This window comes from Electrophorus electricus, chromosome 14, assembly GCF_041902795.1.
Source record: "Electrophorus electricus isolate QZ-2024a chromosome 14, ASM4190279v1, whole genome shotgun sequence".
Taxonomy (NCBI): domain Eukaryota; kingdom Metazoa; phylum Chordata; class Actinopteri; order Gymnotiformes; family Gymnotidae; genus Electrophorus; species Electrophorus electricus.
In genome coordinates, this window is record NC_137510.1 from 24,807,989 (window position 1) to 24,833,432 (window position 25,444).

A 25,444-nucleotide genomic window follows, 5' to 3' on the forward strand; every position below is an offset into this window, starting at 1 on the left:
GCTGGTCTCTGAGAAGTCAAAATGTAAAAAATGTATATATATATATATGCGCTTACTGGTGACTTTATTAGGTACACCTTGCTAGTACCAGGCTGGACCCCTGTTTGCCTTCAGAACTGTTTTAATTCTTTATGGCATTCAACACAGTTGCTGCAGATCTGTCAGCTGCACATCCATGATATGAATTTCCCATTCCACCACATCTCAAAGGAATGAGGTCTGGTGACTGTGGACGCCATTTGAGTACAGTGAACTCAATGCCACATTCGCAAAAATAGTTTGAGCTGATGATTTGAGCTTTGTGACATGGCACATTATCCTGCTGGAAGTAGCCATCAGAAGATGGGTACACTGTGGTCATAAGGGGATGGACGTGGTCTCCAATAATACTCAGGTAGGCTGTGGCATTTAAACGATGCTCAGTTGGTTTTAAGGAGCCCAAATTGTGCCAAAAAAATATCCCCCATACCATTACATCACCGGCAGCACCCTGAACAATTGATACATACCAGGATGGATCTATGCCTTCATGTTGTTTACACTCAATTCTGACCCTGCCATCCAAATGTCACAACAGAAATCAAGACTTATAAGACCAGGCAATGTTTTTCTTTAATTGTCCAATTTTGGTTGCCTCAGTTACCTGTTCTTAGCTGTCAGGAGTGGCGCCCAGGAGTGGTGCACTTCGCTTACTGTTGCCATTCTATCAGTCTGGCCCTTCTCCTCTGACCTCTCAAGACCTTTTTGGCTCTTATCCAGTCATTTAGCCATCACAGTTAAGCTCTGCAGTTAGAGACTTTCGTTTGTCGCTGCTTTCTCTCGCTTCTGTGCTTATTTTTTTTAGACAATCAAAGTAATTTAAATGCTAGAAAATTAAATGAACAACTAATCCTACCTATAAGAAATAATAAAATGGCACATAATCCTGACATTACATTACTGTGGTAACTACTGAGTGCAAATTTGAAGAAGATTGAGCAGGGAGCAGACTACTACTAAAACATTAGGCAGGATTAATATCCAGGCAACATTTAAATCAATATTTTTAATTAAATTTAATTAAACTACTAATATGTACATTTACTCTAATGCAAATTGTTTTGTTGGGGATACCTAATATACAAGATACATATGGAAAAGTATTTTTGAAGTATACATACATTCATTTTAATATGGTCAAGTATACTTAATACAATTACAAATTGTATTAAACTTGGACAACTGCTGTATAACGGGTAACAAAATAATTGTTCCATTTTAGCTCACTTTATTTTGGCTGAATACACACGTTGTGTCCTTTAGCATATTAAAATGTAGCATACTTGAATAAATGTTATTTTTACTGGAGCATATTTGGGTGAGTTTAAAAAAGGAAATAATTTGTTAAATGATAAAATCATGCTATGTGAAGGTAGCAGGTCAAGCCCTGATAATGCCACAGCTGTGGCCAGGAGTCCAACAAAGCAAATCGGGCTGTTCTCTGGGTGGGGGTGTTCCTTGTCCAGCAACACCAGCCAATTGTGGACATGTGTGTACTTGCAATTGCTGACAGGGCAGTTACTGCTTTCCTCCAAGTGTGTTCCATTGCCCTGTGTTGCAGCATGGGCAACAGCTTGAAAGGATGTGGCTACATGTGTCTCAGAGCAAGCATGTGCATGCTGCAACCTCCATGGTTGGAAGTTGTTGTATGACAGGTGAGGTTGAGAATTGGTTTAATGACTAAACATGGGATAAAAAAAAACACTACTTGCTGCAAAGTGTATGAATTGCATAATGCAGGAAGAATAGTATTAGTTTTACAAATAAGTGATTATATATAACCTGAGCATTTTCATTGTTGGAAAACCACAAAATAATAAAATAGTGCTGGAATTTACTTTTTCATAAACAAGTCTTTCCCAGAAGCTTAACATCAAATAAATTCATAAAACATCCCAAACAAATTCACACAAAACACAAGAGTTTTTGACTGGTGGGTGAATTTATCCTGAATTGTGTATATGTATCTGCTATAACAACATCAGTATAATTCAGAAGCAGAAAAGTAATCAGAAATAGGCAGAAAGCTAATGATAAACATTCAAACTAATAAACTAAACTAATGATGGCAAAAAAAACCTTTTTTTTTCAATCAACATTTACTCCTAACATGAATTACTTGCAAGTGTTTGAGACCAAGTCAGGACCAAAGCCTAATAACTTGAGTCTGAGTGAAGAACAAGACCTACAGGAGGGCAAGTCTGAGTCAACAGCAAGACCATAACAGTGGTTAGATGGCACCAAGACCATAACAGGGGTTAGTCAAGAAAGAGACCTGTAAAATATATATTCAAGACCATGAATTTAAATAATTCAAATTCAGCTTTTTGGGGGGAGGGTTGGGGGGATAGTTGGTAGATTGCTTGTGGTGCCAAACAAATAAAACCAATTAAATAATTAACAATTAACATGTGGTCCCCAGACTGGACTTAAGTAATACAACTCTGTTATTTACAGTCACAGAGTAAGGCCACACCCCTCAGTGTCCATTGATCTGGGTTCTGTGTGGTTCGGAGAAAGAGTGTGAAGATGAAGTTGAGATCAGTTCGTTTGGGCTTCTTGTATACAGGACAGGGGTAGAGGCTGATGCCCTGGGGTCGCTTGATATCTGCTGTACTGGCACTGTTCACAGCATACACATGCACCACTGGTAGTGCAGTAAAAAGGACCTGGCAACGCAAACAGGATATGAAAAATATTTATATAATGTAACAGAAAAATCCCTAAAAATATTTTTAAAAAGATTCCTGACACTAGATGAATCAAATTTATTACAAATTGACAGCTAAGTCCAATTAAGGTGGTCACTCACAATATCCAAGTCATGGTTCACCAGGCACCCAGTTGGAGGACCACACCCACTGCCACACCCATACACATACACAGTCCCTTCCCCACTCCCAGTCACCCAGATATTGATTATTTTTAACCAATCCTTTGTTCACATCTCTATTTAAGCCCACAGAAACGCTCCTTCAGTACCACACATTGTCTACTCCTGCCTGCATGTGTACAACTTGAGAAGATCCCTGTGCGCTTTTCTTTTCTAGTTTGGTATCTGAGTCTTGTCAGGAGATCTCTGCAGCTTGTTTGTTGTCCTTGTTCTGTTTTGCTTTGCTTTTTGCCTGCTCATATGGAGTTTAATAAAACACCCCTAGCTTGCACTCGGGCCTCACTCTGTGCTTGCCAGTCACACTCCATTATATACCATGTTGCAAGCTAAAGGCAGAACATGGGTAAGTAAATAATGTCCACAGCTTTTACAAGGACCTTGTTATATAAAACTTCTCAATTTTAGACAATCTTGCATCTCAGACCCACCTTCGGAGGGGATTCTGTTAGCTTGCTGTTCCGCTTGTCCCAACCGGCACCATCAAGAAAGAGTCCATAAATGTAGACGCCTCCCACATCTCCTGGTGGTGGGGCTATCACATCTTCCCTCATCATTCTTGTAACATTGTTAAGCAGCACAACAGTGTCCAGGGCCCAACCTTTAGTCAGGTTCATACGGGTTGTTTCTTGACGCATAGCAGTTAAGAAACCCTAACATTAAAAAAGGAATTGAATTACACTTGAGGTACAACAGAGTGTTACAGAGGAAAAAATGTAAATTGTGGGAAAATGATTACTGTAATCAAAATGGTTCAACTGGCAAAACAGGAAAAAAAATGCAACAAAGCACTATGTGAAAGATTTGTAATGAACTGTTCACAAGTGCGCTTTGTTAGATATTTGGGGGTGGAAGGGCAATAGTTTGTGGGAATCAATTTCCCTCATAAAGGTGCCTTAATATTTCCTAAACACAATCAGCGATATTTTTATTAAAATCTCATCGTCCAACTGAGGACTAAGAGCAAACCTATTTTTGTACTTACCTGCGGATTAAAAAATCCTGTCAACCAGAACTGATGGGGACGGCTGCTAAAAGTCCAGGTGTGGAATTGCTGGTTCCTTTCAATAAGCTCCGTAAACCAAAAACCAAGAGTGGCTGATTCCCACGAAATTCTCTGCCACATCTTAGGAACACGAGCATCATATGTGCTGTCCAGAGCATCTCGAAGATCCTCTGACATGATTATAGTCCCTATAGACAAACTCAGTGTAAACAACCAAAAGAAGGTTTTAAGCCATAAGTTCATTTGAATGTCATTGGGAAGCTGAATTTTACCTTCAATTGCTAGTTTAAGGTCAGAAAGAGTGTTGCGTACACAGCTTATTATGCGTTGCATTCTGTCAATTTCCTGGCGCAGAAATATGGTCATTGGCTGGAAGAGCCCCATTTTTTTCAAATGACTCCTCACCTACATGTCAGCATACAAAACCACATCAAACCTTTAGATTGAATTCATATTTGCATCTGTTTATCTCAATTAAAAATGGTCTTGTTATTTTCTACTGATACAGTTACTATTATGACTATTATACAACTATACTGTTATACAATTACTATTATAAGCAATATTAGTATGTTGTTATCGCACTTGTTGTTGTCTGTTATAGAGCTTAGGTGTTTTGCACTTCTAGGCATCAGAATTGATCCCTGTATTTCAATAGTATACTAGTCCAACCGTATCTTGAACTATACCGGCTAGGATACATTCTATGAGCAAATGACAAAAGGTGCTCTGGATAAGAAGGTCTGCCAAATGCCATAAATGTAAATGCAAATATAAATGTAAATGTGTAATATTTACCCAACATACCCATTTTTGCTCTGCTTAGTCATCACGCATTTACTTGCTCAGTGGGAGTCTTACCTCATGAGGAACATAGTCTGCTGGTAGCTTCTCCAGCATCTCACTGGCTAGGCGCAGAGCTGTAGACTCCCTAGTCTCATCTCCGCCACTGCTACTGTCCTTGGGCTGGATGCTAATAATCGTGCTTAGAATCTCATTGGCCATGTTTGTCTGGCAGGTGATGTCAGCATTTGGATGAAGGCCAAATACCTGTTATATTCAATGGATATTTCTTGCTTATTAATTGAATAGTATGTGCTCTGGATTGCTATATACTTTATGTAAAAGGAGGCATGTGTATAACTGTATGTGTGTTCAAAAACATATTCTAATCTCTTAACATTATTCAAATGATTTTGTGCTTTATACAGTATTCAGTGATCTTAGTTAATGAAAATGTTTACCTAATTCCAACTTTACCTAATTCCATATGTAGTCTAGTCACAAAACTATAATACGGTTTAATAACTCTCCTTGTGCATTCCTACCTCAGGTGTGTCAACCAGTGGTAGGGTGTCAATATGGGAATGGTACTCCGGCAACATCTTAACCTTTGGTATACTATAACCTTTGTAGAAACAAAAGTTATCCCCAAACATGCTCTCACTAAACCAGATACGAGTGAAGGTGTTGAGCAGCCGTTTGTCCATGTCATCTGTGACTCTTCCTCCATACTGCACCTAAAGGAGATGAATACAGCCAAAAGAGCTCTCTTTACTCTTTAGCCATTTAAAAAAAATGGTTTTTACATGTGTTATTGTTATAAGCTACCTTCATTTATATTCAGAAAGATACTGCTTCTTAATTGGGATAAACAGTATGTTTTCTACATGTTAAAACAGACTAAGAAATGCATTCCTCTAAAATGACTAAAATAGATCATATTCAGTAAAAACAGTTAATATTTTGTTCTTGCTCTCTGACTATACTTCTCCAAGCATGTAGCGCAGACAGCTCCAGTTGACACCATGCTTTACATCCACTTCATCCAGGTGGTTCTGCACAAACTGCACACTAGAAGTGAAATCTGCCTGATTGAACTCGTAGGGAATGTTCCATCCCAGTGGGCCAAACTTGCGCCTTTCCTTTTTTAGGATAAAAATTTTTTTTAAAAAGTTTTTTTTTAAAAAAAAGCAAATCAGGTTAGATATACAGTAAACAACATGTACGGAGGAACAGTGCTGCTAACCTGTACAGTGGTGTTTAGGAAGGCCACAGCATAGAGAAGAGGTCTCCACTGTGGCATGTTGGTGATCTCCAACTGCTCCTGAGTGATACTGCTGTAGGTCCTCCTCAGCCCCGCTTTCACACCTTCATACCATGACATACGCCACACAGATAGTTAAGGAAACATAGTACCTTTTATTTATTGTTCTTTTCATAAACTTTAAATAATACTGTAATCGTGTTTGGTTTACTATACTGGTGGTTATACTCTGCTGGTTTTGTACCAATTAATAGAAATAAAAGCAAAAATATATTAATTCATGTGTGATCTTATTAATATTAATTAAATTAACAGAGACACATTTTTAATATAAAATACATTTTAAGCATGAAGATACCCATGTTATACATGGTACCCTATAGACTAGCCTATACCCTATAGACAGCAACAAACAAATCCATATAATTGAATATCAACTATGGTGAATATGTAGAATCCTGTTGGCTCTCCATTAAAATGTCTCCCAATGAGTCTTTCTGAAGGCATAAGGCCCTAGTCCTAGCCTAAGACAAAGTAACTAGTGTAAAATTTGAATCACAAATGTTTTATGATAGTTTTTTTATTTTTATTTATTTATTTATTTTTGAAGTCTTTAAATCTTGTGTAACCTGGTTATAGTTTTTTGTTTAGATTTTATGTTTTACCTTTATTTTATTTAATATATTTAATATATAACAAAGTGTTGCCTTAATAGGTAGTCTCTTAGATAACATTTAGAGCAGTCAGTCTGTTCAGCCATTTTAAAGACCACTGCTAAATGCCAAAGGCATTAACAACAACTATTATGAATAGCTTGCTTTGACAGCATCCAAATCAATCAATAAATAAATACAATTATGCTGGTGCATGAGGCCTCAAAAGACAAGTCTGATTCAAATATAAGGCACATGTCCTGAATCCACACCACTAGTATTTTGAATCATAACATTTGTCACAGCACTAGGTCAATGAATTATGAAGGAAGAGATTCATCAAACACAAGGCAGTATTCTCAGGCTAAATGATCAGGCATAATTATCATAGCAATAGCTCAGTATTCAACCTCATTCAATCTAATTTAGCATGGCAGATTTCATCTTCTTGGAGGAGACAATATTACATTTAGCTTAGGTGAGAGAAAATCTGGCTCTTAGAAAGAAAAAAACTTGAATTATGCATTATTTCTTTCTCTATTAAGCTTTAGTCATCAGCCTTTTGTTCCGATAATTAACCATATGTTATTTGATATTATAAAATTAAAAGTTTATAGTGGAACAATATTGACAAGTCACTGTGGCACTACACAGTACAATGATACACAAGGATTTTTTTTTCATTATAAATACTCAAGACAGCTTTAAAAATAGCTGTCTTGTTTTAGATTTATTGATCTCTGAGTAAACAAGGCTGTCTTTTGCCGCCATTTGCTGTCATTCCTAAAAACAAACAAACAAACAAACAAAAAAAACCCTGCACATCACACAACTACCTATTATAAAATATGAATATAAAAGTACTTTACAACTGGATAAAGTGTACACCTTGTGGAGCCTCATTAGTAAACTTGACTGATGACTGGAGAAAGTTGATGGGGAATTTAGGGTGCACTTCTGTGGTCAACCAAACCCTAAAGCTCTCATGGATGTTCTCTGTAGTACTGACAGCCTCTAGAAGTTCATCCAGGAAATCCAGACCAAGGTGGCAGTTCTGAAGAAGCAGCCATCCTCCATCTGACATACTCTGGGCTAACAGCCTCCGAGCATGAACCTCCTGTCCTTGTCCCATAGATATGGGTCTACAGGAAACACTCTGCAAGAAGAAGAATTACATTTACCTGACACTTTTATCCAAAGCGACTTACAATTATGACTGAATACAACGTGAGCAATTGAGGGTTAAGGGCCTTGCTCAGGGGCCCCAACAGTGGCAACTTGAACCAGCAACCTTCCAATTATAAGTCAAGTATCTTAACCACTGAGATACCACTGCCCTAGAATTAGATTTTATATATAATGTTACACAGAGTACATTATGTGCCAATTCTAATAGTGTCCCCAGATGTTGCCAAGTAGAGACAAAAACTCAATGAGTGGAAGAGTGTAAAATATGTCACTACAAAAACCAATTTGCTATAAAATATGTCACTACAAAAACCAAGTTTAGCTAGTCCAGCGCACAGTGAATGGCCATTAATTGAACCTTGCCCTGGTGACTAATGTCAGGATGGAATCGCCTTTTCTTTGAGGGAAAAAATGATAAAGAGAGCCAATCACTGTCATAGCAATAGATCTTCAGTATGTACTTTAAGTGAATCCCTGGAACACATTTTTAAGGTACACATATTGCATGCTCAAATGTACAGATAATGTAAAATACATACATATACAATCTAGAATAGGAAATGTATTGTCAGAAATACAAATTAAAACTGTAACAAAACAAAATTTTATTAAGATCAACTAGTTTAAATGGTGTGGTGAAATACCTTTGATTTAGCAAGCCTCTCTATATTTTCAGTAGGGTCTGAGCCCATAGAAAGAAAACAGATCATTGGAGTCCTCTTATCATTCTCTTTACACATAGCATCCATGTCCAGTATCACACCCTCTGCATATCTGTGTCCTATTGACTCTGCAATGTACTTCCGTGCCTACCAAAAGATCACAGTATACAAGATGTGTTTGGCTTGGTTAAGGACACACATTGAAATCTTAATTTAAGTCAAGGAACAAAATAAATCACTCAGGTGATTGTGATGCATGCTTCTGTAATTTATATAAGAAAAATCACACACACACACACACACACACACACACACACACACACACACACAGTAAATGGCTTCAAGAAGGGTTGAAGAAGAGACTGGGAGAGCCAATAAAAATGTCATAGAACCAACACATTATCACCAACCCAAAAAGAGGAAAAGGTCTGAAGTGATAATGCCGGTTATTAAAAGATGCAATGTTTTTAACAAGGCAGTGTGGACAGAAAGGCAACTAGAGATCATCAGTAGAATTCGTAACAATGCCAGAGTCCTGTTCCTGACTATTTAACAAATATAAAATCTACCCAAGTGGACTGGAGCACATCTATCCAAGTGTGAAGCTTTTACACTGTTTTGTAAAAATATAAATCACTAGTATTCGATCAGGTTCAACACATTCTCCAAGACTTGAGGCCTCATATATAAATGTTGTATATAAATTTTAAAATGGACTTATGGTTTATACACCATTTCTCACACAAAAATAAGCATTCAAAATAATTAACCTTGACATAAAAATGTGCATACCTTTGGACACACTTTTGACTGTGCATAAGAACATTTTTCTTCATTTGTGTCTAATCTGGTATATCAAGTAGCAAATTAATAAAATGACCATCAAAACTACAATTTTCAATCAATGTAGTCTACATCCCTGATGGAAAACAAATACTCAAATCAGAGTTAACCTGGCACTGATTATTTATGTTCATTTACATATTATTCATTGGTGCTCTATTAAATTTAAGATATTTCAATGAAATTCATGCATGGGCAAAAGGGCAAAAGATTGGCTTGTCACATGATGATGACTGACCTATGAGCCCAGAAATTATGAATTATGCGTGTGTCCTATATAAGTATATATAAATAAACCATTAATGAGAAGTAGCTAACTGCTCAGAGATCTCTCAATCATTCCTGAGCTGCTGTGTGCCAACCATTTTGGATAGCATAATCAAAACATCACTCAGAAGCATCTGATCTCAGACCAACCTTAAAACAGACTAATATTAATATACAAATCAGAGACATGATTTTCACTCCATCAGTGTGTACGTAGTGTGTAGTGTCAATTTATTCTAACTTTGTTTCCAAATAGCCTGAATCAACTCACACATCTTTCGTTAGTTGTTAGATTGTGGAAAGATATGATTATTTGTTTAGATTGATGTATTCATTACACATAAATGCAATTAAATAAAATGTCTTTTTTTTTCTTTGTAAAATTTTACAATGAAAATTAACTGCTATGATGGAGATTACAGACTGAAACTGGTGTGTACCAAAATAATCCTAGATTTAAGAGGATTATGTGATGCTGGGAATTAAAATAACGCACCTGTGCAATAGTACGATCAGGACACCAGCTTCGGATCAGCAGTAGTTTGTGGAAGGCATTGAGGAGGCTGTCGTAACCATCTGGAAATGAGGCTTCTTCTGGAGCTGGTTCATCAAACCAGCACTTCCAGGCTCGATCGTTGTGTGCCACTTGAGCCAGTAGGTTTGTGAAGGGATACAGGTTAGATAAGTGTACCAGGTTTAGCCAAGTCATATCCAGAATCCACCGCCTTGGCTTTGGCTCCACTGAGTTTAGGTCAAGAGACGCCCCACCTAGCAAGAAAAAATAAAGCTTACTCCATTTTAATAAGATGTCTGTAACAATAACATACATTATCCATTATAAGTACTGTGTCTAATGTATATGACAAATTGAATCTGGGTGCATTAAAGTAAGATAATATCTACGGGTAAAACATTGTAATAAGATTTCCAGACAGTATAGCTGTGGAAGCCTTATAGCCATTACTGTTTTGATGGGTTTAAGACAATGATCTTATAGATGTGAGGGCTACAGCAAAGTTTGTCAAAGTTTACAGGCATATTAAAACTGTTCTATAGATTTAAAGGGTTGATACGCTTTCCATCTGACTTATCACAGGAAAAAATACATTCATGAAAAACTTTTTAAACTTCCTTTTAATTTAGAACATTGTGTATTTTTATTATGTAAACAATGTTTCAATTGTTTCCAGTTTCAAAACATACCATTTACTTCTCAGTTCATACAATCAATAAACTGTCAGTCAGGAATGTCTATGTCATGCACCCAACTGGTCACCAGAGGTCCTCGTGCCCTGAGTACCAGTGGTCTCCATGGTGATGTATCATTCTCCGATGTGTCCCATTACCCTCATCGCCTCATATAACCTCATCACCTCATATTACTCTCTCCATGCCTCTCAGTTGTTGTGAAATATGACCAGCATCTACTGTCTGTATACTGAACCTGTTATTATTGCCTATGTGGATATCTACTTTTTGCCAGTATTCTGTTATGATTTATACAGCCCTTGTCTGTCTGTTTTTGCTACTCTGCCTCCTGGCTCTTGTTCTCTGCTTGCCCCTGACCAATTTTTGCCTCTAGCTCTTTGGCTTTTTGCTTAATAAAATCCTGCATAGTAAACTTTTGCTTATGCAAGAGTCTTTGTGGTTACAGTCAAGGATAGTAAACACATTTACAAATCACTGCTTAATTACTCTAATTATCAGAACATGGTCTTTTAAAAAGTACTTGTTCGATTTTGCATATTTTCAAATAAATCCTACTCTGATTGTGCATGTACTTAGTTTTAGATATGTAATAAAATAAAAACTACTACCAAATCCTTTGCTAATGTAAAAGACTACAGGGTTATATTTTTGGGTTATGTGATTTTGCAAAATATTATTACCAATTACATTATACCCCTAAGAATATCTAAGGATTTTGGTGTAGAATCAAGCTGATAAACTGCAAGGACATTTTAGTTTTAATTTGTGTTAATAATAAATAATAATAATAATAAAGTGTGTTAATAATTCTAGAAGGGACTGTACTTTCTGGCTGTGTTATCCTGCAACATTGTATTATCATAAGCATAATTCAATGACCTAAATATGTGTTTCAGATGTGCAATTATGAGAGCATTTTACATCATGTTAATGTTTTGCTCTTCAGTTCTGTTTACATATACATGGTCCAATAAACTAAATCATTCCACTTTTCATATACAAACATATTTTAAATGGCTATAAGCTTTTCATTTGTTTTGTTTTATGACAAAATTCATTTTTAAAAAAAACAAACAAACAAAAAACATGATTTTAGCCCTGCAATCGTGAAATATTCCCAATAGATGCAGATGTTGCTTTTGGCTTAGGCCTGAACTCTGTGACCTGGTGGGTAATTACAGTTTTCACAAATTAAAATAAGCAATAACTAAAACCCCAAATGTGGTATGGTGTTTTGTGAAAAGGTGAATACAGAAAAATTTAAATATCTTTTAGTAAAAGTTTGCCTAAATAATCAAATTCTGTAGAAAATGTTGATGATGATAGTCAGATCACATTATCTTTTGAAAAATAGCATCATAGGAGTGATGATTCAACAAAGAATTTTATCTTACAAAGGCTAGTGTTTTCCAAAAAACTTCTTATAGGACATTTGGTTATATATGGTGGTTAAAATATGATATCCTAACATATACTTGATGCTGTAATTAGCAATGTATGAAATGAAATGAAACAATACCTTCTCCCTTATGCCTTATGTTTCATTGTTCACTTATGATTCTGAATTGCATAAACCATAATTATTATTGTGCACATAATGTATAGGGGTATGATTAGTTATACAAAGTTTGTCACATGAAGCATAACACATCATTATACCTTTGATGAAAGCCTGGAACTCATTGTGAGAAATGTTTCTCGCTTGAAGGTCTATCTTTAGGGTCAAGAGAAGGGTGAAGAGGAATTTATGGTCTTCATAGAGGCCTCGTACTGTGTAGCAAAACGCCTCATAGGTAAGATAATCCATGATATAATCCAGTCTTTTTGAGGTAATCTGAGATTTTGGTGACTTCTCCAGAGAACTGTCAAAAATGCCAAGAAACTGGCGAAGTGAAGTCTGGTACATGACATTGATCAGACTCATTTCTACAATGAGGAAGTAGAGGATGCTCCCCCTTGTGGCGATTGGTCGATACTCCTCACGGGCATGATTAATCTTTATTTCAGTCTCCGCTGCTACTGATAACTTCTCCCTAACCTTTTAATGGATAGGAAATAGTTTACACAAACCAAAGAAATATTTATATCAAGGTGAAATTAGGTGAATATATATTTTCAGGTGAAATTCACTTTTGTTAGACTTTTATCCAGGGTAATTGTCATGCCTACCACTGACATATATCACAAACTCTATTTGCCAGAATCCCATGTCCAGACACACCCCTTAGCACTTATTTGCTCTAGCTAATCCAATTATTAATCATACCTGCACCTTGCGCGCATATATATATATATATATATATATATATATATATATATATATATATATATATATACACACACACACACACACACACACACACACACACACATACACACATTTTTAACATTTATTTATTTACACATTTTCATCCTCAAAATATAGTATGCTATAAAAGTATACAAAAAAATATCCTCAAAGTAATCAAGCATGTGAAAATGCAGCATTCTCAATTAGCCTGGGCTAAACAGATTTTTGTTATTATTCAAAATTTGATTTTGGCATCAATTTCTTTTGGTTACCTTTGGCATAACCTTTTGTTTAATTATACAGTGTTATGCAAAAATCCTAGTGCCCTCCTACTAGTGCCCCCCCCCCCCCCATTTTCTGCTTAAATTTATTAATGCTGTTTTTTCATTTACTTTATAATTATTGTTTATTTGCATTAATGTGTTATTGTATGAGTGAGGCCTAATATGACATTCATGAGAAAGTGCCTCTAATATGACATTTATTGTAGACATTTTGTTCTGTAAAATTAATATAAATAGCACTGGCTCATGGTTGTCATGTACAATAAAGTGAATACCTCTTAAAACAGGATGCATGAACACCCACGTACCTCCTCTGCAGTGTCTTTGGTAATTCTGAGCACCTCTATCAGGGACTCATCCTCCACTAGTGAGCCCTGTGCGCTAGTGAGTCTGTATAACAGATTGTCCTCCAGCTCCTGCATCTTCCGCTTGTTGGATGTGACCTCTGACAACATTTTTACTCGCTCTGATTCCATTTCCTTAGGAGGAGAGAAAATTATCAGAATTTTTTATTTGGCCCTTCATGGTTGGTTGTTAGTGTTTGCATATATATCAGTTGCAGTTTGTGCAAACAACAAAAAAGTAGCCAAAAATTACATTCTGATAAAGGGTACAGATGATGAGACCATGGTGTGTGAGAAGAAGCATGTTCACCTAACTGTGTGTATGCCTGTGTGCATGTGCATTTTTACCTTCAGACACACAAATACAGGCACTACTTATAAAATGGAGAACAGCACTTCCAAGATCACTTATATGGCTATGAACAATAATGGATGGGAGTGTCTCAGTCTCACCTGTTTCTCTGTGAGTATTACACGACCAAGCAACTGGTCTTCCAGACCCCTCATTGTGACAGTAAAGTCCACAATTGCAGTCTTTGCGCTAACCTCAGGGCTGTAGGCTGGGTTGGGCAATTTTGTTGTGATGTAAAGGGTGAATTCCTTCATTACGTCCACTTCTTTATCTCCCGCTTTAACCTATTTCAAGAGAGAAACTGAATTATGCAATACAGATGATAAATAAGAGCTGCATCAAAATATAACAATTTGCTGGAAGTGCACTGTTAATTTAAGTGCATACAGCATAACTGCATAAGATCTCTACTGATAATACAGCATTGTTATACTTTATATGTTGAGCCAGATTTGATGAAGTTCTTCTCTAAAATGTTATCGAGAACAGGATCCAACTCTTCCCCAACATCTTCAATGAGAAGTGGTTTCCCAAGAGACAAGGAATCTTCAAGGTGAGCTCGAAAATATTTGTGATTTAAAGATGTCACCTAGTGATAAGAAAGTCAAACAATAACATTTATACACAATGTAAAAAGTGCCTCTAATATGACATTCATTACTTGACCCTTGCCAAACTTTAAAACCATTCAGTTTTCTACTTGTGCACCAGTGTAAAATTGTGTTAGTACCTGTAGACCATTATTACTCTCGCGGTTCTTTATCCATGTCTTTCCCTGACCCTGGGGGTCAATAAGAAGGGGATAGCGGGAAGCTCCAGAGACAATGATGCCATTTTGGATGGATAAGTCATCACTCGGAAGGCCCTGAAGGTTCCATTCACCTATAGTGGCATTGTCCACTAGCATAGTGATAACACTGAAACTCTAAAATCAAATAAACAGACACTAAATGCAATGACCTATGCAGCCATATAATAAAATAGACCATACAGTCATCTCATGCTCCTTAATCAAAGCAATGGATTAATTTTGATTACATTTTTTAAACAGGAATAATTGAAAAGAGAATTCAAAAATGAATTATTGAACTAATGGAATTAAAACTTATTCACTGTGGTTTTTAAAAGGCAAATATGAACATACCTCAGTGTATGGAATTTGGTTGTTGTTCATTTCTTTTTTCCACTGCTGAATAAGAAGGTTACGATATTCTTGGTTGAAGGGACCAGCATAGGACAGAAAACCAGTAGCCAGCAACACGTCTCCCACTAGATGCTGAATTTGCCTCTGGAACTCAATACTGCTTTCTGTCCAGCGAATCTAATACAGACAGATTCTCATGCACACATATTCCATGTAAGAATAACAGTAAAATCAGTTGCCTTAAACTGGCACTTACATAGACCTTTTCATATTTAATGAAGGTTTCAGTAATCTATATCCCTGGTTACATTTGAGAAAATGCATAATCCTGATTTTAGTGCCAATGGTACATCAGTCAACAGGTAAAAGAACTCCTCATCATCAGCCATGTACCAAGTCTCCTCAATCCCAGAGTGCAGTTCTTGTTAGGTGAAAGTGAATGCATCCATATAAGTCTCAAAGGTGAAAGCATCTACAAATGCTGCTATGAAGCTAAATAAGGATCTGTATGCTGCAAGCGATCATGGCCAGGCTAACCTTCTCTCCGCGAAGTCCATCAATGAGGGTCATCGCGTTGGACATCTTCCTGCGGCACCCTTCAGCATCCTCCAGCAGTGATTGTTTCTCTCTCATTGCAGCATCATAAATCGCCTGTGCCATACAGTGAGTGGCTTGCTTTTTTGTTTTTACTAAGATTCATTTCAAACAATTCATACAATTCAATTCATACAATTCAAATTAAGATTTTTTCAAACTCTTTGGATTAAAAAAACAACAACTCGTTTTCCTACATTAAAAGATGACAATATTTGATGACAGTAATTTAATGATATTCAGACACGAATAAAAAACACAACAGGCTTTGTTTAAAAAAACTAACAAAAAAAGAAAGAAAGAAAATTTGTTCCATACGTAAACTTTTATTTTAAGTAAAGTAATATTTATGGTATACATATTTGTTCAGTTATTAATTTAGAAATTATAGTGAAACATGACAAACTGATCTGAGTATAATTTATAATGCACATTTAACTCTAAAATTAAACCTGTCTGACACACCTGTGCCTCGTCCAGTTCTTTCTGCTTGGCATCCAGCTGTTCCTGAGCTCTGGACAGTTCATTCTGAGCCACAGCAAGACGGGCCTCTTGCAGTTTCAAATTAGCCTAGAAATGGCAATTCCAAATAGAAAGAATATGATATTACAGGCTATACTCCAGCCCATCGTTATATTAAAAATAAATTTATAGCTAATTTAAAACCATCACCATCAAGCTAATAAAATATTTCTACCTTCAGGGGCAAGACTTCTTTATTGATGCCAAAAAAGTCCACCATAGCCTCAGTCCAGGAGCAAAGTCCAGCCACATTGCCACAAATCCGCTTGGCTGACTCCAGATTATAATCCTCCATACTCAGATAAGGAAAAACGAGCTCAACAACCTCTTCAGTAATGGTATCCTTTTAAGTTAAAACAACAGAGACAATATTTCACTGTGCTACTGCATAGAAATTTCTATTGGCAATATGTGAGCCAACAAGGCAATTTAAATAGCATTCTCAATACTAACATGACCGGAGTCAATCTTGTTCTCTGTACCTAGTAACTTTTTATTACTTATTTGGTCATCAATATTGGTTTTACGTGTGATAAATAAGAAAACGGAACCTGTATAAAGGAGAAAAATCATTGCAGGTTACATATAGAGTAAGAAAAGAGTGAAATAAACAGAAGTTCCATTGACCAATTCCTTTTCAAACCTTCATACTGATATTAACAGAGTATGACCTTTGAGAAGAGCAATCTTTTTTCCATATACTAGAGTTGTTCATTCCTAGCATTCAAGTGCAATGTAGTAGTCTTCTTATGACTGCCTACAGCATCGTGATGTTGCTTCTTTAAACCTGATTTGCCTCACTTGCCAGCATGGGCTTAATTGATAATCTTGCAGAATTAGTGCATGTCCAAACAAAGAAACATACAAAACAGAAAACATGTTTTAACTGGCATTATTTTACATCACTTTTTATCTTTTAATGCAGCAGATCCAATGTAGGACACATTGATGTCAAGTACCAATGCTTTGCTATAACATAAACTTATGCAGTATACAGAAAATTCATACACACCCCTTTTTGGTTTCAGTGTGTACACTGACCTTATTGAAGTTGAGCAGCATGCTGAGAAAGCCTGAGTTGTTCATCAGTTTGAGGGCTTCGGTCCAAGAGGGTCTTGGGCAAGGCTTCTCAGGGTCCATGGTGACAGAATCCACCCGACGCTGGAACAGCAGCAGCACACTGTCCATAATGCGCATGATCAGATGTGGTGGCTTACCCAACTTTCGCACTGTTGCAATATCTGCTGGCTTTATTGTCTAGCAAAAACAGAAAGAACAGAACTGATTCATAAAGCTAAATCCTAAATCCATGATGATCCTGTAAAATCCACATCAATTTTGCATTTGAAATTTACATTGGTAAGAATGTCTATCTTTGCAAAGGAAACTAGACCTGAAATGCATTATGGTCGATATTTCCTTTAATATTACAATACTTCCATTGATTCATCTTATAACTAAGTTATAATAATATAAAAAAGCACAAAGTCCATCACTGATCACCATCAAAAAGAAAATTTGCCCTAGACTTGACACCTGCCTGAAGTGCAGCCTCCGCAGCGGCCAGAGCAGGTTTGGCTGCTTCCAGTTTCGACTCTGCTGCTTTCTTATCCCCTGCTATTTCATCCACAATGGCCTGGGCCTTGTCTTTCACTTTTTGCACCTGTGTCTTAACCTTCTCAGCCGCTTGTGCTTTGATGGTGACCTCTTGAAGGACAACATCTGCTTTATGAGATGCCACCTCCAGCTCCTGTTCTTTAACTGCCAGGTCTTTGGAGAGCTGTTTTACACCCTGTTCTGCTTCCATTAGTCTATCAAGACCTGTGGATGGCATTTAGGGAGCTCTTAATAATGATTTAAAAATGCACGTACCAGCATTATATTAAAACTAGGCGGTGTAATGCTTATTTTTACAATGCATATTCAAGTATAGAGGGATACATACCAGAATTCATTCGTTCTGCTAGCATTCCCACATTCGCAATCTTCTCAGAGTAAATGGTCTGGTATCCTTTAATGAAAGATAAGTATGATTTAGGTGTCACATAGGTCTGTCGTCTATAGCGCTGGAAGTACTCAGTGCACATTTGTGCCACCTTATCCTGAAAGGTTCCCATTGTGCCCATTACACTCTGCTTAACTTCCACAGAGCACTGGAATGGATAGCTGGCCAAGAAGTACTGAGCTACTGCCACCAGAGCATCTTTGGGCCATCTTTGGAACCAGTCAATGGTGCATCCAGAGATCAGACCTGGAAACTTTACGGCGCGTGAACGAAGTTTCTCCCCAACAGGAGAGAAACAAAGCATCACATGGAGGTTACTACGCACTCTGGACAGGAAGTAGTTGTACAAGTTATCAGTGGTGGGAGGGCAGCGAGGGTGTTGACGCTTCAGGGAGGGGATTAGTTCCTGGGTGATTTCATCTACTTCATCGCGGGCAAACAGGTTGGAAACTTCACCTGATGCCACTACATTGGTCATGTACTCCAGAAATGATTCATCTTTGATGTCATTGTCTGTAAAGATGAAGGTGACACCTTTGCCCTGTAGTCCTGCTGTTCTGTACAGGGTCTTCAAGTCCTCCATGAGATTAGTCACGTTGTAGGTCCTTTAAAGAATGATTTATGAATTCTTATCATATTTACATACACAATCATCTTAAATGTCACAGTATAAAAAAAAAACAACAACTTGGTCACTGAACTGTAAATTTACAAAATGACACACCAATTTTTCATTTGACGTACAACACTACTATTTTAAAAATATACAAAAATAATTTTTGTATATTATATGAAAAGGCTGTTATGTGTAAACATAGAACACTATGTTCTCGAGAATAAAGATAAAAACATATGTCCATATAAATCGGCTGTGGGGGTGTAAGGGGTCACCGTGTAAGGGTGATCTGGAAGCTCTCATAACCAGCAATGAAGGAGGCCAGTCGTGTGAGGCTCTGCTTCCCAGATCCTCCCACTCCGACTAACAGTGCATTGCCTTGGGGTGTGCGGATTATCCGTGATATCTTTATTAGGTGGATCATTGCATCCTGTGGGGATAGGAACAATAATTACAGCCATGAAGGTTCATTATCACCAATAGCTCCAGTTTACTCTTAGAGAACAAACAAATGGGAGGACAATCCATGTGTGATAAAAGGGAAAGAACACTGCTAGGCAGAGAAAACAAGGTCATTTTTAAATTGTTCCATGACAGGAGACAACTTCTTGACAACCTCTTGGGGAAAAAAAAATCCTTCATATGTTTTAAAGAAGTGCCCTTTATTGTAACTGACCTTGAAGAAGACCAGGTCCATATTAGTGCCTCTCACAGATTCATTATACTGTTGCAGAAATAGGGCAAGACGTTCTGATAGAACTGAGAAGGAGGGAATAGGCTCATAGATTTTTGGAGCCAAAACTTCAGTGTCTTCAGGTTCATCTCCTGTCATTTCTGGAGCATCTCTAAGGAAATCCACAAAATACTCCTCCCATAGACCACATCCCACCAGACCAGATCCATGGTCTTCCTCGATGATCTGAAGAGAAAGGAACATGCCAGAAACTAGAGGTCATTATTGAATATTTACACCACTGAAAGAATCACAGGTTCAAAGCTTATATTAAAAGTTCCAGGAAAAAACTTTAATAAGAGGGGACCATATGTCATTTCTCAACCAAAACTGATTAGTGTATATACAAGTATTGGATTTCACTAATCTGGTACACTTACCCTTTCTAGAATGCCATCAAAGATCTCCCTGTCATTCTGGTCGATGAAGCGGTCAGCAATGACTCTTGTACACTCATGGTGAGAGAGAGAGACCAGTACCTCTTGCCCTCTACACACCTCTGCTCCTATGGAGAGAATCCCCTGCCATATCCTACTCAAGTCCCGCAAGTTAAAAATATAGTGGAATTTTGCAGGAGAAGGCAGCATCTACGATAGACAAACAATAACAGACATTTGTTTTCATTACTTTTTTAATTTATTTAAAACTCACTGAAAAATAATACTTAAACTTCTGAATGTTATTTTTGCACAGAAGCATGAAAGCACATCCAGACTATAGTAGAAATGTTCCAGCCAAGATCAATGCATGAAGGCCATAAGGAAGCATCACTTCCTAGTGATTGTATCTTCAGCTTCCAGTTGTGCATACACTAATGATCTGAGCACTGTTTCATAATATTTTTATAATGTCCCAATGTGATTTTAAAGTCCTATACATGTAGAATATTACTAATTGTTCGAGCTTTAATTTAGTCTCATATTTTCCATTTCAGAAGAAACAGAATATGCACAACCATTAGAAAAACACATATGGCCAAGTACATAAAACACTCATAAAATAAACAAAGAAATGATAATCAGATACAGACTGAGGAGAGATACAAGTCTGCTCCTCTACCATGACGTATAAGACGAACTGAACTCATTAACTCATTGCAACCATGTAGTTCTGTTTTGGTAAAATGTACAAATGCGTAAAATTTTTATGTTACTGGCAGTTTTCAGCATACCACTGGTCTCATGACTAACGATTCAGTCATCTGTCTCTTGATGTGGGTCTCTAATAGATATTTACTCATTTACTTGTCATTTTTGATTGAGTTTTACTTTCGGCATAATTTACGGCAGCAGTAAGTTGACACTTCTGTAATAATTATCACCATGATAACTTGAGAATAGGAATTAAAAACAGTACATTAAATACATTGTACATTACACTAAATAAATTATGCTTGGTGTAGTGCAGTTACTGTTATGTTTTTATAATCTGAGCCCCAACATCTGTATATTAATACTGCATAATTTGCACTCTTATTTTCTATGTGAAGCTTTACCTTAGTTTTAATAGCTTGCCACACCTTCCTGATAGTGGGGACCAGTGCAGCAGCCAATGAGCACACATCCTCTGTGAAGCCCCTTTCTAAGCAGAAATATCCAGATGCCAGGGTGTGAAAGATTTTATCTATGGATGAATTAGAAGGCAGCGTGCAGTTGAATACACAGAACTGGCGTTTAAGGCGCTGAGGGATGTCATTGCGGCCTCCTCCGGGGTGTATCATAGCTGCTACCAGCTGCATGTCCACAATAGTGATGAACTCGCCAGGCCGTTCCAAACTGTAAAAGCCTCTTTGTTCCATCAGCTGACGTACAATTTCATTAGTTATCTGAGAATGAAAAACACTATTATTCAATTGTTATTAACAAAGAAGCCCTACTTTTTCAGTAGCTCAGTGGTCAAGGTACTCGACTTGCAGTCGGAAGGTTGCCATTGCCAAGTTGCCATTGTTGGGGCCCTGAACAAGACCCTTATCCCTCAATTGCTCAACTTGTCTTCAGTCATAAGTGTAAATTGCTTTGGACAAAAGTGTCAGCTAAATGCCATAAACATAAATGCTATAACTTTATATAAAACAAAACCTTCCAATATGGTCTATAAATGATTACATTTTGAATACTCATATTTACATGTGTTAGAGTGTTTTTGTTTGGGGGGGGGGGGGGATTGAAGGGTTTCTTTCATTTTTGTATTTTAACACAGCTTTAAAGAAAAGGCACAGCTGCAGATACTATTTGCCTCTGACTCTATATAATGTATTTATGTGTTTATATCTGATGCACATAACTTCCCTTGTTTCTTTTGCTTCCTTCTGCATTTCCTTCCTCATACTCTGGGCTAGTGCAGCCTGGTACTAGGTGTAGTAAATACATATATTTATTCTTCAATGCAGCCTTTACAGCTGACTGTCTTACCTGGTCTCCCCACTCATTGATTACTGGCATGTTTATATCATCAATGAAAACAGTCATCCGTTTCCCTGCAGGTGGTCCATATGTTGTGCCCATACGCTTGTCAATGTAGCTCTCAATAGTTTGCTGAAACATACTGGGGAGGGTTGCTGAGGAGAAGTTCAGGCTTTTACTCAGGTGTGTCTCGGGCTCATACTTGCTGGTATAACCCTACAGAAAGGGTAATAAAAGTTGATTATGTTGGCGTCACATACATGGTACTCATGTATGTGCTCGGTACTCAGACACACATGGTACTCAGACATGTTTGGAAAATATTATGATTGAATTTGTGTCACCAGTCCCCTTAGCAGAGCAGGCTGTTAAGAGGATCAAGAAAAATACTTAATGTTAGACTCATTGTCAAAACAGCACACAAACTGCATGTAACTCACCAACATTGATAAGGTTGTAATCTGATAACACTGTTAAGATTAAAAATCAGATTAACTGTCACTATAAGGAAAGCTTGGTTTCTGAGCTGCATGTAAGGGGAGGGGGTTGAGGGTTTGTCTCCATGCTCTCTTGTGTTTGTTCTTTTGTTTTTGTCTTTTTTTTCTTTTTTTTTTTGGACAAGCTCCTTACTTTTTTGTGCTATCCGCTGTCTACTACCAACCCCAGAATGTTTTAACACCAATGCTTTCAGAATTACTTTAAATAAAACCATTTCAACTATGTTTGCATCCTGCTGCACGTCATTACAGCATGGAAATCATCGAACTGAAAAAGGCTTGTCCGTTATGCTGTCACTGTGTAAATATTAGGTGCAAAATGACTGTTTTTAAAAACTGGGCATGGTTGCCATGTATGCATTTTCCAATTGCTACAGATTACAGATTGCATATCTAATTTAAAAATAATTAACCCTGTGACTAATTTTTACAGTAATTTGCAAAATAAATCCATTACAGTTTGAGTAAAGTAATTAGTACTTTGGAACAGGTCCCTTTCTTTGAACAGATACCTCCAGGTTTTTGGGCATTTGACTTTAGGATATTTCTGTTTCTCAGAAACAGCAGATTTTTAGCAACTTTATTAAAATCATCTTGGCCACATTCATTGTTGAACATTTCTTTTAAATTGATATTTAAGCACTTTGCCCAATGAAAGCTTTCCAGTGTGAGCCAGTAGCCACTCTTAGATGTTTCTAAGAGAAGTCTTATATGGTGAACATGGTTAGAGACGTGTGATGTAAGCAAGATTGCATTCTTACTTGCTGATATTCAATTAAAATTTTTTATAGCATTTTAAATAAGCATGCGTTTTGCTGTTCTTATACCAAAACACTGAATATGACTGCAGATTCTATACTGTTGTGAGGCATGAGAATAAACATTCTCCAATTCATCACTCATAAAGGAACTGGAAATTTTAACTTAATTACATTAACAGGCGCTTACTACAGATTAATTTTAGTAAGACAGCCACAAGACAGTAAAACAGCCATAAAACAATGGTCCTGAACAGGGCACCACTTAAAGAACTTTTATACTGGCGTGTGTATGACCTTGCATGACCACACAGATTGGCACAGACTGGTATGTGCACTCTGCAAACTCAGAGTACTTTGGCTCCAACTTCTCAACTGGTCCCACTTGGAATTCTCATCAAGAAATGGATTACGTCATGCAACAATCTGGAATAAGTGCACAAGGGTTTGTTTCTATGATTCCCAGAAAATCAACCAGGAGACGAATGCTTTCCATGGGGCGTCTTGGTCTAACTCCAGCACAATACTGAATCTAAATGCAAGCTTTGCTCCATGCTTTCCCTCTCCAGTGTTGCCATGGTGTTCTAGTCTTGATACTGTGACATTACAGCAGAAGGGAATGTTCTGGCATTGTGAATGATTACAATTTCTTTGCTTACTTCATGTAAACCATCAAGTGTGTATCGTTGTGCCATGTTGGACTTGTGTCTTCTTTATTAGAATTATTCTTATCAATAATAATAATAATAACACATTAAATAATAGTAATAATTCACACAGAACTCCTGCACAGTTAAGGAGAAATAGAAACCGTGTGAAGACTGGGAACATGTTTTAAACAAATCAAATCATTTAAAGCACATACCTTGATCATAACAGTCTTGCCAGTACCCTGCTCCCCAGTCAATAGTACTGGTTTACCTTGTTTCATAATGGTTTGCAAAAGGAATTCGGTCCGTGTGTTATCCACATTTGGCACAAGAATAGAAGCATAATCTGGCACTGTGTCTTTAGGATAATGATATTCTGGCACCTGAAAATGACATGAAAACATATTTATAATCATGAAAGATTACCAATTATCATTAATTCATTATCAAGGAGTTTTATATTTATAAAATACAAATATAAAATCAATTTATTAATACAATAAAACATGTATATAAAACATAATCCAATATGATCAGTGGTCTAAATTAAACTTTAAAACACAGATTTTGTGATCAATCTGCTGTCACAGTATTCTCCCCTTCCCACTGATCATGTGGTGCGGCCCGTAGCGTGCTGTGGGAGTTCGTTGTCTCGTTTGTAACTACGCCCATTTTTGCACACACCTGCACAAGGTTTATCGTGTAATGTCTTTGTGTATTTAAATCACTGTAGGAGTGTGCATCTTTGTCGGTCATTGCCTTGGTTCGTGTGGATGTTCACCTCGTTCTTGTTAGCCGTTTTCGTGTCTACCTTTCACTGTTACACGGGAGAGGTTTATGTTTGTTAATAAACCTCTATATTGAGGGAGTCTGTGCGTCCTGCTCCGAGCCCCGCGGCACTCGGGCCATTACACCTGCTCCTAGTCTCTCTCCTGCATTTGCCACTGACAGTCTGCTGTTGGGATGTTTCACACTCAACTTTAACCCCTTGGCATGTTATAATTCTCTCCGTTTTGGAAAAATCCTTGCAGTGTTTCAACATATTTCTTGTTTAACAAGTTTTTTGGCAGCACAACATGGTTTTTTGCCCACAATATTTTACTGAAAGTCTGTATTTCATAATACTGCTGCCATACTAAGGAAGACCTACTTCTGATCTACAATTAGTGCTCATGCACATATTCTATAGTTTCTAGTTATGCACCTACTCTGTGTTTCTGTCTATTGTTTTGCACTGTTGTTTTTTTTCTTCATATATTTTTATCGCTGCACCAGAGACGTAGTATGACAGTGATTGTTATACTGTACAATACAGTATTGGTGTAATGACTATAAACCAGCCTCCCCTGGTGATCTAGACAGGTATGTTTGCTGGATGGTTAGCTTGCTATTTCTGCTTTTGCACCAGTAGAGGTCAATGTTTGTTTATTTATTTAGCACCAATAAGAG

General features: G+C 37.2%; 1 protein-coding gene across 6 annotated transcripts in view; it reads right to left on the minus strand.

The window, feature by feature from the left end:
* Positions 1-1,801: 1,801 nt before the first annotated feature.
* Positions 1,802-25,444, minus strand: part of dnah5l (dynein, axonemal, heavy chain 5 like) — a 69,330-nt gene continuing 45,687 nt past the window's right edge. For 4 of the 6 annotated variants that reach the window (XM_081695794.1, XM_081695795.1, XM_081695796.1 and 1 more), the window contains 29 exons: positions 24,211-24,378; positions 22,100-22,306; positions 21,184-21,513; positions 20,069-20,275; positions 19,632-19,874; positions 19,231-19,385; positions 18,280-18,944; positions 17,875-18,155; positions 17,376-17,591; positions 16,510-16,677; positions 16,278-16,382; positions 15,756-15,869; positions 15,219-15,395; positions 14,805-14,999; positions 14,508-14,663; positions 14,176-14,358; positions 13,687-13,857; positions 12,464-12,842; positions 10,092-10,363; positions 8,468-8,632; positions 7,524-7,791; positions 5,965-6,086; positions 5,705-5,860; positions 5,264-5,455; positions 4,797-4,985; positions 4,208-4,340; positions 3,915-4,123; positions 3,361-3,582; positions 1,802-2,708 (listed from right to left, as the gene is read on the minus strand). In XM_081695794.1, coding sequence (XP_081551920.1) covers positions 2,487-2,708; positions 3,361-3,582; positions 3,915-4,123; positions 4,208-4,340; positions 4,797-4,985; positions 5,264-5,455; positions 5,705-5,860; positions 5,965-6,086; positions 7,524-7,791; positions 8,468-8,632; positions 10,092-10,363; positions 12,464-12,842; positions 13,687-13,857; positions 14,176-14,358; positions 14,508-14,663; positions 14,805-14,999; positions 15,219-15,395; positions 15,756-15,869; positions 16,278-16,382; positions 16,510-16,677; positions 17,376-17,591; positions 17,875-18,155; positions 18,280-18,944; positions 19,231-19,385; positions 19,632-19,874; positions 20,069-20,275; positions 21,184-21,513; positions 22,100-22,306; positions 24,211-24,378 — 6,270 coding nt within the window. In that variant the 3' untranslated portion in view covers positions 1,802-2,486. Of the gene's footprint in view, positions 2,709-3,360; positions 3,583-3,914; positions 4,124-4,207; positions 4,341-4,796; positions 4,986-5,263; positions 5,456-5,704; positions 5,861-5,964; positions 6,087-7,523; positions 7,792-8,467; positions 8,633-10,091; positions 10,364-12,463; positions 12,843-13,686; positions 13,858-14,175; positions 14,359-14,507; positions 14,664-14,804; positions 15,000-15,218; positions 15,396-15,755; positions 15,870-16,277; positions 16,383-16,509; positions 16,678-17,375; positions 17,592-17,874; positions 18,156-18,279; positions 18,945-19,230; positions 19,386-19,631; positions 19,875-20,068; positions 20,276-21,183; positions 21,514-22,099; positions 22,307-24,210; positions 24,379-25,444 lie in introns of those variants that run through there. The other 2 variants (XM_081695797.1, XM_081695798.1) reach the window with 2 other exon arrangements.